This window comes from Cyprinus carpio, unplaced genomic scaffold, assembly GCF_018340385.1.
Source record: "Cyprinus carpio isolate SPL01 unplaced genomic scaffold, ASM1834038v1 S000006479, whole genome shotgun sequence".
In the NCBI taxonomy this organism is placed as follows: Eukaryota; Metazoa; Chordata; class Actinopteri; order Cypriniformes; family Cyprinidae; genus Cyprinus; species Cyprinus carpio.
In genome coordinates, this window is record NW_024879154.1 from 69,955 (window position 1) to 83,797 (window position 13,843).

Genomic DNA, 13,843 nt, shown 5'->3' on the forward strand with positions numbered 1-13,843 from the left:
TCCATGCGGTTTTTTCCTGCTTACACGTTCACTGGTCATATCCGATCTGTGCCACATGAGAGGAAAAAAATCGGAATTGGGTCACTTGAACCATGCAGTGTAAATGGGGCCTTTGAGTCTTTTTTGAAAAAATAAGATCCTGTCTCTAAGGCATTCTTCTCTTCCTATATCTGTTTTTACATTTTGTTTACGTTGTAAGTAATATTTATTGAGGTTCAACTTGAACTTGAACTTGAGATTCATTTATCCAATCTTCTATATTAAAATATAACAAAATTCAATATTATCTAAAAGTTGTTTATGAGAACTAAATATCAGAATTTATCAGAATTAGAAATTAACCAACATTTTTTAGTCTATTTAAATAAATTATGATAAATCTAATTCTCATCCCTTAGTCATAGTCATGGTGTTGCAAGACAATGTGTCTTTGCACAGGAGCTGAAACCAAGGCTGCAAGCTCATCTTTTGTGGCTGATCCTCTACTTTCAGCCACATGATGTGATGGTCTGGTAGGCTCCATCAGCTCATCCACAATATCTCCAACTCCAAGGCAGATGTTATGCAGAATTGTACAGGCAACTACCACTTTTGGGACAACCAACTGATCCAGAGGAAGAGCCTAAAGAAAGATGGCTCTCCACCGACACTTCATCCTGCCAAAAGATGTCTCAATAATGCACCTTGCCCTGGAATGGTGTCTTTTGAACTGGGCCTGCACTGGTCCCTGGAGTGGTTTCCTGTAAGGTGTTATAATTCTGATGGGATTGTCAATGCAGGGATATCCACCATCACCTAACAAAAAGTGTCCACGGGGTGGGTATGCCGCAAGCTGGTAAACTGGGCTGCACCACAGGACTCGGGCATCATGTGTTGATCCAGGGTATCCACAGAACACATCAATAAACCTGCCAGTGTGGTCACAGATTGCTTGCAATACAACAGAATGAAAAAGTTTTCTGTTGAAGTAACAGTTGGCATCTCTCACTGGGGCTTTTATTTGTATATGGCAACCATCTATAGCACCCAAAGCCCCCAGGAAAGCATTGTGATTTGCCAACCTGGCAAAACCTTCACTTATTGCCTTCCTTGCATCTTCTGTGGATGGGAGTTTTATTATATTGCCTCTGTGGTGCAGGAGGGACCCAAGTACCTCTCTTACTGAGCGGAAGACTGTGGTCTTCGGTATAGAGAATGCCCAGCAGACAACTCTGTAGGAGGTACCGCAAGCCAACCAGAATATGAATACCAGCACCTTGATGGTTTGCCCCCCACCATGGTGTCGATCCTCATGAAGCATGCTCAGGAGTGCATTCAGGGATTCACGACTAAGGCGATAATCAGGTCTGGTGTCATTTTCTTCATCGAAAAAACAGACAAAGCACTGGCACAGTAGGGTTCATTTGAATGTAGGATGTGGGATTTACATCCTACAAAATTAGATGCAGGGCCACACATTAATCAACTTTAATAAACTTGTGACGTCATTCATTCTATTCAGAGTTACTGATATTAATGTACATGGTTATATGCATATGTTTATTAACTGCACTCTAAAAAAAAAGTTGCTAAATAGCACTAAAGGTGGTTCTTTGGCTCGTAATCATATGACAGCCACTTTCTTTAAAGGTGCTGGACATAAAGCACCTTGATTGTTTACAATTTCTTCAACAAAAATGGTGCTCAACAGTGGTTCTTTGGCTCGTTATAGGGGAACCTCTTTTGGCATTAATGGCACTTAAACTTTATAGCACATTTGTCAAATGGTGCTTTATAGAACCTTTTTTTTTTAGGTAGTAGGCCATTATCATGCCATATACTACAATGTTTGAGTCAATATGCTTCTAAATGACGCTTTTATACCAAATCATGGATTGAAAGATTCAAAATCCTGTACTAAAAGGTTACTGATAAACAAAATACATTACACTTAAAATAGTTTAATTCATTTCTTTTAGTTGCAAATATAATCAGTGCTTTTTAACATTAACAACACCGGCTAAAGGAAAAAAAAAACAGAAATTGGAATAGGCCCGAGAGAGAGAGAGAGAGAGAGAGAGAGAGAGAGAGAGAGAGAGAGAGAGACTCTATGCACAGATTGAGTTGTACACTCTTTTAATTGTGACAGGAAGTCTGGCTGCATCCTTCATTTTTAAGACAACGCACTCCAGGAAGGTCAGTGTCTTTTTCAGTCCTTTAGGATATTGGATCCCAAACAGAAAATATATACAAAGGATGAGGCCCAGTGCCATTGAAATGTCCTCACTCTCCTCAGTAATGGACTGGCCATCCAACATGACGACAATGTGGTCGTATTGCATGGGATGACCCTCCCTGCAGCCTTTGAGCACCATTTTAGGTGTTGGTGTGTCAGGAGGGCAGGTCTGAGCATGGCCCTGGGGGAGAAGGGATAATAGCATTAACCATCTTCTCATTTATTTGAAAGGCAAACCTTAAATAGTTGAATAAAACAATAAGCCCATTGAAGCTGTTTTACAGTGAATTTAAGGAGCGGAGTGCCTAAAACCCCCCTTGCTGTTCTAAATCCACTGTAAAACATGGCTTCAAGGAACTTATTGCTTTTTTTTTACTGTAAATGCAAGTACACTCGCTTTCTCGATCTCTCACAATACTCCACTATAGCTTCAGTGAGATCAAACATGTGTTTAGGTTGCTAAGAGTGGTTGCTAGGGGTGTTGTAGTGATAAAGAGAACCATTGGGTGAAGTGGTCATAGCCAGGTATATGTTTGGTGAGTAATTTACAATGGCTTAACCAATCAGAATCAAGGACCGGAACTATCAGTTTTATAATTAATTTTAACTCCTGTCATACAACTGCTCAAATACTTTTGGCCATTAACTGAAAATTCATGTAATTTTCTCTTAACTTTGATAGCATAGTTTGTGTAGACCAGCAACCAGGCCACCACCAAGAAAACAACAACAACAAAAACAACAGGAGATTTCTACTATTTGTTACATATGACCCTTATGTACGTCTGGCAAGAATCATGTATTAATATTGTATTTGTTGCAGTGCAATTAATCAAGCATTTATCAAGCTAGAAAGGCACAAGTAGTAGCAAATTACATTGTTTTCTTACTGAGGTGGTCAAAAAGAGACTGGATCAGTAGACTCCGTAGTTTTGTTTTACTTGCACTCTTCAGATCAGAATCTCTTCTGTTTATGGCCATCCTCAGCACTGTTGGAAAAACTAAAGAGGTATCTGGACCGGACTGTGCTTGGCTGGAGTTATCATCGTTTCTTGGAGGGTTCTCTCTATAGAGAAATAAAATTTGAGCAAGAAAAGGGAAATTCAATAAAAGACTTAGCCATCAAATTCATAGGTGTGATTGGTAAAGGACAAAAAAGCAGGAAAATATACGGCGCACCTACCATGACCCCCCCCCCCCCCCAGGTGTTCTGAGTAAATGTGGTTTCATTTGTTAACATTAGTTAATGTATTAGGCTAACTAACATGAACCATGAGCAATACATTTGTTACTGTATTTATTAATCTTAGTTAATAAAAGCACAGCTGTTCATTTTTTGTAAATGATATTTACAATTAGGCTAAACTAATATTAACAAATACAACTTTTGATAATAAGGCTATAGTAAATAGTGAAATTAACATTAACAAAGATTATTAATAATTGCTGTAGATGTGCAGTTTATCAATAGTTAGTGTTAACTAATGTAGTTAACTAGAGTTTAATAAATTAACTTTACTGTAAAGTGTTACCGATTTGTTTCAGACAACTCGTGAGTCCAATGTTGGACAGATCATTTTAATCATTCATTAAAGTGAATCGGTTCAAATGAGTCATTAGTTTGCAAATTGGACGTGTCATTAGCGGACGTGTAAGCTTTATATCCCAGCAGTTTAGGGACATCGCATAACATTTGTGTCAACACAGAAAACATTTCATCACTGGATAGTTTGTTTTGTTTATTGAAAGTGTGGTTTATGTCAGCTGAATGTGCGGAACGCTTTTCAGAGAAGATTTGCGTGCGACCGTCTCTCTCTCTCATAAACCGTACAAGCGGACTTTCTTTCAGCACAGAAGTCAGTCATCTATCTCTCACCAATCAAATAAGACTTTTTTCTCTATAAAAATAAAATTAGCAGATAGCAAAACACTGGTGAACACCAATGTAAAAGAGTGGGCACAGTGATTGTGTTTTGGCGTATGGGATACCGTTCTGATTACCTGCTCATTGGTGTGCTTTTAAGTTTCTCCAACTGGGCCAGAAACAGACTCTGTTTGCTAATGACCAGAATGAGCCTCTCAGACATCCCCTCTGAGATAACAGCAAGAGTGGCTCCATCTATCTCATGTTCTAGAATCAAAAAAGCATTTAATTAAGAAGGAGAGTTTCAATAAATAGCAAGCATTGTTATGAATTTACCAATTAGACCTTGCCTTGCTACATTCAAGGAAGTGACAAAATCTTGTGAAAATTTTGTATTCTGTTGATCAATTGCTGCAATCAGACCTAAATTAAACATGTTGTAGCTTTTCAAATTTATAACCTTGCAACTCTCCTTTTAGGAGAGCATTGGAAAAATATCATGGTATAGGTTGAGTGGTATTGGTTAATCATAAATTAAAGCTTGACTGGCACATTGCATCGCTAACAATAAGATTCCGATTCTGTTCATCACTGAAATCCAACAAATCATTAGCCTAAATTTAAATCAATTTGAAATTACAAATAACTTAGTATATCTCACAGGGCGATGAAGCAGTGTGATGAACAGGTTGTCCTCTTGATCGGTGTATGCGTCAAGGGCATGGAAGTCAGTTTCCTCCCCAGGTGTAATGGCCACCCACTGAGTTGTTGATCGGACACCATAAGCATGCAGATGCTCAGAGAAGCACCAAGTTTGGTAGAGTCTTCCGCACAATTTCCACTGACTGTGGTACTTGACAATATGTATAACTTTAAAAAAAAACTGGGATTTCCTCAGCATGCACAAGGTCAAGGTTCAAGAAGTCTCCAGTGGTGTATTTGACTCTGTCATATATCACTTGTTTGGTTTTCCAGAGTGTCTCATTCAGTTCAGCAGAGTCCTCTGCATTAATCTCTCTAAGCTGAGACGGTAGTGCATTCAAACGTATATCTATTAAAGAGTACGGGACATCTTCCGAGACATGGTGTCCAGTTGATTGTGCTTCCCAACACTGGCGCATTTGATAGCGATTTGCCAGAGTCTTTGCAATATTCTGGTAATTGTTTACAATTGATGAAAGGTGTTTAAAGTACAGGTGTTTGGCCTCACACCTGAGACACCAATGTGCTCTCAGTGGACCGTGCTGTTTGATTAATCGAGGATAGTGAACCAGAAAGTGGATCTTTGGAGTGAATTTGTCAGGGAAAAGCTTCTGAAAACTCTTCAGAAATTCTGTGATGAGAGCAGACAATGGACTCAACCAACTTGTTTTGATCACAGGTACCAGAACTATGTCACATATATCTAAATAGCATAAATAAAAAGTCCAGTAAGTGTTGTCCTGAGGGATGGAGCTCCAATTAAAAAAGGTAAGAGTCGGAAAAGGGTCAGTTTTTCAACAGCTTTTCCTGGGATGGCACCTTGCTGCAGAGCAGATGGCTTCAGCAAAACAGGCCTGTGAGTTATATTGTTTTGTCCAAAGGGGAACTGTTGTAGCTGTTCATTAAACTGTTGCACTGTTACCAGTGTGACGTCCCGGTAGATGTGCGTGCCTGTTTTTTTTTCTCTCCCTTCTCCTTTCAATTTCTTGACACTAACGTTACATGTGAATAGGGTAAGACTACACAGTATCCATGGTAACGTTGCAGCTAGCTATAAAGGCCCGCCACTGGGGGAATTAGACCATCGCTATTAGTGATTTGAAAAGATATTAAACGGTACTGTTATAACATTATATCTGGAGAAACTAAAAAAAAAGAATGACCCCAGTTAACTTACACTTAAGTTACTTAACTTAACATACAGTTCAGTGTTTGTGCAACAATATATTTATTAGCCAACACGGTTGGTCAGGCTCCTCAGTCAGCTAGCATTAGATTGATACTAAACTTAGCATTAATGTCACAAAACACGGTAAAACTTTTGCAAAATACAATGAAAAGTTTCCCCTGACAAGTAACTTAACATTAATTGTATATTTCAGTCGCAGTGTGCGCTATGACACTCACCTCAAAAGATATCTTCTGTCTCTTTTTAGAAATATGTTCGTCACGTTCGTCGTCCTGGTTTTGATTGACGTCGAGTCCAAAGGTCCAGTTTTTCTAGAGTGTTCTTTGAGGAATGCGGCGCTCGCCCTCGCTCACGTGCACCTGAACTGTGGTTTTATATATATATATATATATATATATAGTCTATGGTATATATATATATATATATATATATATATATATATATATATATATATATTTTTTTTTTTTATATATATATAATTTTTTATTATTTCTTTTATTGAACTTAAAAAATTCTTGACATATTTTCACATTTTGTAAGTAGAAAGGAGGCCTTGGATATGCGCCTTGTGTTCAGGAAAATCACAGTATTTTAATGTCATTTTTCTAATCCTATCTCCAACTAAAGCTAAAACACTTAGGATATTAGAGAACTAATATCACTAAGAATTAGGGGCTTAACAGATTATTTGCATGGCAGTAGTGCCATATAGCACCATATCCACCGCAAAGAATCGCTGAAGAACCGCTGAAGAACCATTATTTTTTAGTGTGTAGGCTATATTGTGTAAAAAAAATTAAAGATATAGTGCCAGAAACCATATTAAAGGTGGATTTGTTAAATTATTATCAATTAAAAGTGGATTTGTTAAATTATTATCAATTAATAATTAAATAATAATAATTTAACATAAACCCACTTCTTATATGGTTTCTGGCAATAAAACAATTATTTTTTCACTGTGCTAAACTAGCAAGTTACAAATCTGTCTATGTTTGTGTTTCAAGTGGAAATAGTTGTTATCTATGTTATGATCTTTGTTGGTTTCAATTCATTTTTTTATTGCCAACCAACTAAGTTGCTAACAGGTTAGCAACTATGGTTTTAGGAAACGCACCCCAGGTGGTGGAGCTCAGCTGCTTAACTCACTTGCTCAAAAGTAATGGCCAGAAGCAGTCTCTTTAGAAGTCGCCGTCTTCGCTGTCTTCGTTCATATTCATTACGGATTGTAAAAAAGTGTGATGATGTAAAAGTGACTAGAAGCAGATGAAGCTCTGCCATTTTTCTTTATTTTACTTTATTTACCTCAGTGTTTAATATACGGCTGTGCGCGGGAAGAAGGCGCACAAGACCGCTATGCAATTATATGACCATTTATTAAAAACACATATATACACAGTTAACCAAATAAAAGTTTATTTTCATATTTGCATGACAGTTACAGCAGGGCTTCAATTCTGTTAATAGTCAGCAATAGTCAATTAAAGTGTATAATAAACATACGTTTTTCATAATATAGTACTCAATGTTTTTTTTATTGTATAGTGTACATATTTTAAATGTGATTGTAAATAAAAATTAAAATATGAATGTAGTCCTATATATTTATGTTATATCATAATCTGCGCGACCCCATCGTTGACTTTCTTTGATGACGTTTGCAGGGCGTTCCAAATGAGCGGTAAGCGGTTATTGTCAGTGAAGTCCACTTAAACTGATATACCGTGCTCAGGGAGTAGGGAGCAGTGAACACTGTGTAGGGACCCTGTCGAATGGAACGCACCTATAGGCCTACACTTTATTGGCTGAATACCTGGCATGAAGATGACGCATGAGCTCAGTCTAGTGATGGGAAGTTCAGTTCTTTTCCGCAAACCGGTTCTTTCGGACAGTTAGATTCAATAAACTGGTTGAAAAAGACATAATATACCTAGACGCCTCATGACGTGCTGGAGCGTAACCCAGTGTCGCCGCCATATTGGTTAGGTCTCCTCACTCTACGCTAGCACCAGAGTCAATCGGAGTCAACGGAGAGCGAGCAACTATGTCCGTATTTTGTGCAGCTTACGGTTGCAATAACCGGCGCAATATTAAAACCAGATCGCATGGGATTACCTTTCACAAGTAAGATTGAACAATAATTTAGGTTATTTTACCATTTATAATATTATGTCATTGTAACTAACGTTACTTACGTGTAACGTTCAGCAGGAACTGGTACTCTCTCTCATTGTCTCTTGCTGTTTTTTTCTTCTTCACATTTTGAAGGTTTCCCAGTGATACAGGCTTGAGGAGTCAATGGGAAGTTGCTATAAGACGGGAAGGTTTTGTTGTGACTGAGTTGACAAAGCCCTGTAGTGAGCACTTCAAGCCTGATGATTTTGACAGGACGGGTCAGATTGTCAGGCTTAGAGATGGTGCGACCCCATCTGTCTTCAACTTCCCATGTCATCTCCAAAGAGGTAGGTGTATTTTTACTCTACATGCTAACAGAGATGTCTATGATTCATATGTAAAACAAAAAGTTAAATATCACACTTTGCTAAACATTTTTTTTACCGTTAGTTCTTTCTGCACATGTTTAGGATCAGTGATGTAATTGTGTATTATTAAAATACAGTGTGGGATACTAAAAACCTTTTCAAGTGGTTTTTTAATGAAGTTGTTTTTAAATATTTATGTTTCTTATATTTTAGCCTGTAGTGACAAGGAACACAAAAACTTCAAGGAAAGCTGCAGAGAGCCTACCAGTGGACCTTTCTCAGCATTTCCCTGAAAGTGAACCTCAGCCCAATGATGTGAGTATTTGTAGGCTATGTGATATGACCCATACAGCTGTGAGCATCATGGCTGTGGTCATATCAAAATCTCTCCCTTGCTTTCTCTCTTTCCCATACTCATGGTGCTGGCAGTGATATTACGGGTAAGAAATTAAGAATGTGTGCCTGCACATATGCAGTGCTATGCACCAAACAACTGTGAGTGGTATGATATAAACATCACTGAAAATATTTTCATCCTTCTTTCTACTAGGACCACTCCTATGCATTGCCCAATTCTCCTACTCATCTAAAGGTCAGACTCAGTGAAGCTTTGGCTAGAGTGGAGAGTCTAGAGCGGGAGAAGCAAAATGCAAAGGCCCGAGAACGGAGAGCAAAGAAAACCATAAAGAGTCTTCTGGAAGATCTGAAGGAAAAAACGCCTTATAAATGAGGAGTTGATGAAAGGGCTTGGCTTTCCACTCTGGTAAAATAAATTTTGATAATACAACCTAGTAATTTTATGTTGTTTTAAACTCTTTGTCCGGACTTTATAAAGGTATTATTTCAAGGGAACTTACTAACTAATTTGTATTAACTGAATTTCAGGATCTTCAGATAGACCTCTTTTTCAAAGCCGAGCCATGAATACACCAAGGACCAGAGAGAGAAGTTTGCCCTCACACTGCCACCTCCATGGGTCCGAAAGCATACAGTTACCTGAGGGATTTCTCTGCATCTTCCCCTGCCAGCCCTCCACATACATTGCAATGGTGTAGTACATGTTTTTTTTTTTTTTAATTACACTTTGTTTAAACAAGTATACTGGTTATAAAATACTTAAAACACTTCAGCCCTACACAATGTACAACAAACAGGGAACTGATGTAGAAGTTTTGAGTGTGTATGTGCTATTTTCACAATTTTTTGAAAGTCTTGGAAAAAAGAACAATCTTAGAAAAAAATAAAAAAGTGCACCAAAATAGGGATCCAAGGGTTTGAATCACTTAAATAAGCTATTTAGTTTTTCTTTTTTGTAAAGGTGGATGCAATCAGTGGAATGCCAAGCCTGGGCTCTAACACAATGATGTTGGACTCTGATTTTGCAGAGAAGGCGTCGTAAAGAAGAAACCCTGCTAAATAAGGCTCTGTGGCCCTCATGTTGGATGTACATGACATATGCCATCAAAAAACATGTCCAGTACAATCCCTATACCCAGACAATGTCTGGATATGTGGATATGGGGAATGGCATGGATGAGACTGATGTAGCCACGGAGGTGCTTGTTTTTATGGTGGTAGGCATACAGGGTCATTGGAAAGCTCCAGTTGCCTACTACCTCACAAAGTCTGTGTCACCAGAAACACAGAAGGTCCTGGTTGTCCATGCTCTGGAGGAATTGCATGCACGTGGCACAGAAGATGAAGGTGTCCCTGGCTGCACAAACACTGAGTCACTCTGTAGTGGTAGCACTGTGCACACTGAGGGACCTTGGTTATTCAGTTTAAAAACTGTGAAGCAACAGCAGAATTCATTGAGGTAATATAACATGCAAACATTGTTATATAAAACTGCATATTCTGCATGAAATCTAACTCTGTTTATACTTACCTGCAGAGGGAAATCCAAGCAGAGCTGTGTACTAAAATACTTACTTGTTTTATATATTGAAATTAGATTATAATTTGATCTCCATGATACGATACCACTGTTTGGGGTGATATATCAGTTAACAGAGCCTTATGCTTTTTTTAGATGATTGACAGGTTGTTTGACATCCTGAACAGCCGCAATCCACGTGCCAAGGGATCCAAAGCTCCTCTGGGTGCTTCGAATTAGACAGAGAGAGTAGAGCTCTTGTTGAGAGGCAGGGAATACTTGCTCAGTTTGGTGATGAAAGATGGCACACCCCTCCACCAAACAAAGAGGTTTTGATAAAATATGAATGGTTTCCATGAAAAGTTCACAACATCATAAGTTAATATGATGCTCTGTTCTCTTGCTAGGCATCGAGTTCATAAGATGCTCTTTCTCTTGTTTGGATCTTTTAGCTGTCTGCAGTTTTAATTCTTTTGACTCTACTGTTCAGTATTTTTCAGGTCATACAGGACAGGTGTCAAAAATGGTATGTATGTTTATATGATGTTGCTGTGTGCAATACCAGAGGCAGGAGGTAATGTGAGTCCCTCCTGCTTTAAGGAGAATATCTTAAAGCAGAGAAGAAACAGTCGAGCGACAGATAAGGACAGCAGTTTGTGTTTTTGCCTCGTTTTCTCATTAGACTACTGTGTGATCATCGTTGCTAGGGAAACTTTGCTTTAATTTACTGTGTGGTCTTACCCTGGTAAATACGTGTGAAGTGGCTTTTTGGTTTTGCGTTTGCCTATCGCGGGACTGGACAGTTTTCGGTCTGCTAAATAGGGAGCGTGACTAGCTGACTTAAATCACAGGTAATCAGGCAAATATATAAGTGGTAGTTTTGTCACCCCGCGGCAGCGGTCGGGGCAGCCCTCGTGTGAAGCCTCCTCGTGTGAAGACCGACGAGTGTAAAGACCATCGACTCTACCTGCGCGACTCCACCGAGCAAGGACACCGGCAGGGCACTTGAGTATTGCTTTTCTCCCCTTCAATTTTTGTACAGCTCATCCTCAAATACTTATTTTGGTCACTTGTAGTCACTATGTGCTTTCAGATCTCTACTATCACTACCAACACTCACGCTATGTACGTCAAAGGAAGGCCTGCTCGACAAATCTAAGGCCTGTCCCTCTGACCTCTACTACAACGCTCTCTATTCCAGTTGGTCTCTGGAACTGCCAGTCCGCTGTTAACAAAGCAGACTTCATTTCTTCTATTGCTACTCATTCTGGTCTCAGCCTCATGGCACTGACTGAGACCTGGATCAAACCTGAGACACTGCCACTCCCGAAACAGCCCTCTCCACTCATTTCACTTGTTCCCAACACCCCTCGTTACGACAGGGAGGGGTGGAGGTACTGGTCTCCTTATATCGAAAGATTGGAAATTTGATCTTCAACCACCACCACCTACAGGTAACGGTTCATTTGAATCACATGCTGTTACTGTAACCCACCCTGTTAAAATCCACTTTGTGGTCATTTATCGTCCCCCAGGTCAATTGGGAAACTTCCTGGAGGAGTTGGACGTGCTGCTATCAAACTATCCTGAAGATGGTACTCCTCTGGTACTGCTTGGTGACTTCAACATCCACCTTGATAAACCCCAGGCTGCTGACTTCAACACTCTGCTCGCCTCATTTGATCTCAAGCGAGTCTCTACTACAGCGACTTCACAAATCGGGCAACCAACTGGACCTCATCTACACACGCTGTTGCTCAGTGGACAACACTTTAGTTTACTCCACTGCACACCTCAGAAAACCACTTCCTCATTACTGCTAATCTAGCACTTACTCCTGAAGCGGCACAGGCGCTCCAACGCGGGTCACCTTTCGACGGAACCTACGCTCACTCTCTCCATCTCCGCCTATCCTCTGTGTTGCATCCTCCACTTCCTTCACTCTCGCAGTTTTCAGCTCTGGACACGAACAGTGCTACTGGACACTTTTTTGTTCCACTCTGACCTCTTGCTTGGACAACTTTTTTGCCCACTGTCGTCTAGACCAGCACGCAACACCCCATCTGCCCCCTGGCTGTCCGATGTACTCCGTGAACATCGCTCTAAACTCAGGGCTGCAGAGAGGAAATGGCTTAAATCAAGAAACTCTACCGACCTCAGTGTGTATCAGTCTCTCTCCTCTCTTCCTTCTCTGCAAACGTCTTCACTGCTAAAACATCATATTACCACGACAAGATTAACAACTGTTGTGACGCTCGGACACTCTTCAAAACCTTCTCTTCTCTTCTTAATCCGCCTCCACCTCCTCCTCCATCTACTCTTACAGCTGACGACTTTGCAGTTTCTTCACAAATAAGACAAGAACCATCAGTGACCAATTCTCCACACCGCAGACTGAGGATAACTTCACAACGACTAATGCTCACTCTTTCTCCTCCTTCTCTGCACTCTCAGAGACGGACGTTTCCAAACTTATCCTGTCCAGTCATCCTACTACTTGCCCACTGGATCTGATCCCCACTCACCTCCTTCAAGCGATTTCTTCTTCAGTCATACCTTCACTTACTCACATTATCAACTCCTCTCTTCACTCTGGAATATTCCCTCAGCATTTAAGCAGGCTCGGGTAAGCCCACTGCTGAGAAGAAACCATCTCTAAAGCCAGCACTTCTAGAAAACTACAGACCGGTATACCTTCTTCCATTCATTGCAAAGACACTCGAACAAGCTGTGTTCAACCAGCTCTCTATGTTTCTTGTACAAAACAACCTCCTGGACAGCAACCAGTCTGGTTTCAAAAGTGGCCACTCAACTGAGACTGCCCTGCTCTCGGTTACTGAAGCCCTGCGACTGGCAAGAGCAGCTTCAAAATCCTCAGTACTCATTTTGCTGGACCTGTCTGCTGCTTTTGACACCGTTAATCACCAGATTCTCCCTGTCCACCCTCAGAAAGATGGGCATCTCTGGAACCGCACTCCAGTGGCTTAACTCCTACCTTTCTGATAGATCCTTCATGGTGTCTTGGAGGGGTGAAGTTTCTAAGTCACAACAACTTGCTACTGGGGTTCCTCCACAAGGCTCAGTACTTGGACCGCTTCTCTTCTCCATCTACATGACGTCATTAGGATCTGTCATTTAGAAGCATGGCTTTTCCTATCACTGCTACGCTGATGACACTCAACTCTACTTCTCAACCAGATGACCCGATGGTAGTTGCTCACATTTCAGCCTGTCTGAGTGACATTTCTAGCTGGATGAATGACCATCACCTTCAGCTCAACCTTTAATAAGACTGAACTGCTGGTGGTTCCAGCTAACCCATCGTTTCATCAAAACTTCTCTATACAGCTGGGTTCGTCAACCATAACTCCTTCCAGGACAGCCAGAAACCTAGGAGTTGTGATGGATCATCAGTTAAGCTTCACAGACCATATTGCTACAACGACCCGGTCCAGCAGATTTGCCTTATACAACATTAGGAAGATTAGACCCTTCCTGTCAGAGCAAGCCACCA

General features: G+C 40.3%; 1 protein-coding gene and 1 long non-coding RNA gene across 2 annotated transcripts; one reads left to right on the forward strand and one right to left on the reverse strand.

Moving 5' to 3' along the window:
- Window positions 1–2,973: 2,973 nt before the first annotated feature.
- On the reverse strand, window positions 2,974–5,700 carry LOC122143650. The gene is made up of 3 exons (XR_006159299.1): window positions 4,741–5,700; window positions 4,217–4,346; window positions 2,974–3,281 (listed from the first exon to the last, which is right to left on the reverse strand). It is a non-coding gene; the product is annotated as an uncharacterized LOC122143650 (long non-coding RNA).
- Window positions 5,701–7,914: 2,214 nt separating this feature from the next.
- LOC122143651 (THAP domain-containing protein 6-like) lies at window positions 7,915–9,377 on the forward strand. Its single transcript, XM_042754222.1, is given in 6 exon segments — window positions 7,915–8,094; window positions 8,239–8,438; window positions 8,674–8,768; window positions 9,004–9,162; window positions 9,164–9,208; window positions 9,333–9,377. Coding segments are annotated over 6 exon segments (624 nt in total). The 5' UTR covers window positions 7,915–8,014.
- The last annotated feature ends 4,466 nt before the right edge of the window (window positions 9,378–13,843 follow it).